The 3,026-nt window shown below is 35.2% G+C and overlaps 1 protein-coding gene across 1 annotated transcript; it reads right to left on the reverse strand.

The window, feature by feature from the left end:
- Positions 1-590: 590 nt before the first annotated feature.
- Positions 591-1,655, reverse strand: LOC110943537 (ATP-dependent DNA helicase PIF2-like). The gene has a single exon (XM_022185278.1). The coding sequence runs from the start codon at positions 1,653-1,655 to the stop codon at positions 591-593; it is 1,065 nt and encodes a 354-aa protein (XP_022040970.1).
- Positions 1,656-3,026: the final 1,371 nt, after the last annotated feature.

Here is a 3,026-nt window from a genome sequence, read left to right on the forward strand (position 1 = left end):
ATAATCTCTGAAACAAGTGCAAAAGTGCGAAAATAATCAAAGGTTACACTACACACGAGTCAGATCCAAGTGATTCATCTTGTCTATCTGTTTTACTTTTATTTTTTACTTTCGGCATTTTAGTTAGTTTTATTTTTGTTGTTCAAAAACCTTTTTCTAACATTTTGATTTGATTAGACGTTGAGGATAAACTGGTACTAAAAGCTCTTGTGTCCTTGGACAACCTTGGTATCTTACCAACATTATACTACGTCCACGATGGGTGCACTTGCCCATATGTGTGTTTAGTGTTAGTGAATATCGTGTTTATAAATTTAAAACTTTGCTAAAAAGTGTAAAAAGGGCTTAAAATATACACCTAATATATATAACACTTCACACGCATCACACTTCACCTAGTATTCTTTTATTAGAAGGTGTCATCTTCAGTCTTGAAATCAAAGTATGGTGACCTATATTAGACCCTGTGATAATTTTTGCTCCATTCACAACTTTTCCGAGCTTCCTGACTTGTAAACATGTATCATTACACAATCCATTTGCCTGATCAATATTTCTGAGTAACATCACCGGAGCACCAAGTTTCAGTACTAATTTATGGTTAGGTAAACCAGATAACGAAGATTGTTTAACACATCAGGAGGAAACAATGCCATATTAAGCTCTGATTCTTCCTCCGATTGGCATAAACTATCTAAACTAAAATAAACCTTTTCTTTACCGGGCAGACTCTCTAACAACTCTTTATTTATTGAATCCACTACTTCATTAGTTGGACCAAGAATCGCTCTTTGTTGGAAATACGTTAAATCCCACAAAAACTTATTCATGCCTGGATATATAAATGAAATGAGAGAAGAAATAGGATTGACTTGGTCATGAATAAGTAAATCATCTGGAATTTCAATATCAATCTCACCATCATTTCCTTCACCTAGTAGACCATCACCAAGCTTTAAAATCCTTTCTCCAACTTCCTTTATTTCTTTCAAATCTGCTTCATGACAACCAACTCTTAATCCCATAATCTCAGTTAGCTTTAGTACTTGATAGTGCCGCCATATATAAGAAGAATTCAAATAAGCATTGACTATCATTGTTATGGTACCTTTAGGGATGACCGGAAGAATTTGTCTAAAATCACCACCAAATAGAATGACCTTTCCCCCAAACGGCTTGGATTGCATGTTCGGTTGACTGGAACATGATATGTCTCTCATTGTTCTATCAAGAGCCTCGAAACAATGCTTGTGAGTCATAGGTGCTTCATCCCAAATAATCAATGTTGCTCTTTTAATTAAATCACCTAACTCAGTATTAGGCTCTATCGAACATACTGAATTCTCAATAATGTTGATTGGAATTACAAACCTTGAATGAGCAGTTCTACCACCATCCAACAAAAGTGAAGCAATTCCACAGGATGCAACATTCGATACAACTTCACCTTTTGATCGTAATGAAGTTGAGAATGTCTTCCAAAGAAACGTCTTTCCAGTTCCACCATAACCATATACAGAAAACACACTTCCATCACCTTTTAAAATCGCTTCCATAACAATTTTATATATCCTTTCCTGTTCGGCAGTTAAATACTTTACATAACCATCATGTTCCCTTTGAAGAGCTAGCTTGTCATACGATAATTCTTTCATTATCAATCAATTGTTCTACGATGAAACATAATTGTCCGGAACACTTGGCATAAAAATTTCTCACTGTACTTCCATTGGTAAGTAGCAACTTTTCAATTTTCAGATAGACAGATATTTTCAAGTTCTTCTTGTTGAAGATCCAATCTAAAACAAATGTTGAAAAAGTATTAGTTTTTTCCCAATAATAGAGCTATTGCATAATTTTAATGTAGTTGTATATAACTCTAATAAAATTGTTGGCGCACTGAATGTCTGTTAACTACGTCTTAATCGGGTCTTAGGTCTAGATAGGCTAGATAAAGGTTGGAAAACAAGAAAATGGTATTTACATGTTATTCCGCTTGAAATGACATGTTTGTCATTTCAAGCGAAATCATTTGCTTGTTATTCCGCTCGAAACTCATTTTGATGATTCCGCTTGGACAGTTCAAGCGAAATCAGATTTCGCTTGGGATTGTCATGTTAGTTCAAGCGGAATCAGGTAGGCTATAAATAGGTGATGTGTGATTTCGTTTGTAACGGTTCGAGCGGAACCAGGTCATTATTATAGAGTCGAGGTGCTGCCAAAATCTTGTCAGAAATACGTGTAAAGGCTCACAAAAGCTGTAATAGAAAGAAAGTTAAAGAGAACAAGTTGTTGTGACTTTGTTTACTTTCATTCCGCCTTAGTAAATGAAGATGAACTGCTCTAGTTGACTATTTAGGGTCATGGCACGATCCAACAAGTGGTATCAGAGCCAAGGACGAGGAGTTCATACCACTACAGCTTGAAATCATTAGATTATCACTCTTCTACCCTTTCTTTTCAGAAAATACAAAAACAGTAAAAAATTCAAAAATACAAAAACATGAGAAAATTTCAAAAATCCAAAAACAATAGAAAACTGAAAAAGAGTTTGTGTGAAAAAGGGAAAATGATAGTATATCGGCTTAACAGTTACTGTACGCTGAAGATTTGTAAAGCATAAAGCGTTAAACAGTCTCACTAATGATGTGTCGATAGGATTTTACACATTTAGTATGTTTGTTCGGGATATAAATATAAAATCTTTACTTGCTTATTTCGTGGGGAACACTACTTGGATATATAGGTAACCCCTGAAATCTCGTTTGAAAGGTTCCTCTTTCTGAAATACTAGGTCTTTATACTCAGTGATTTCTGGGGTATTATTCCGGGACTTCTGCTGAATGGAAGTTCTAACCTTGTCCTCGAATAATACTTTCCGCATTGCTTGAAACATAGCACAACCCTCAGCACAAATGATTAAACAATAAAATTGATAATCATTGCTATTGTAAAAAAGTTCCTCTAAAGGGGACACACCGAAAAGTCGAAGCCGTCATCTCTCTGCTGAACGGAAGTTCTGACCT

This window comes from Helianthus annuus, chromosome 5 (assembly GCF_002127325.2).
Source record: "Helianthus annuus cultivar XRQ/B chromosome 5, HanXRQr2.0-SUNRISE, whole genome shotgun sequence".
Classification (NCBI taxonomy): Eukaryota; Viridiplantae; Streptophyta; class Magnoliopsida; order Asterales; family Asteraceae; genus Helianthus; species Helianthus annuus.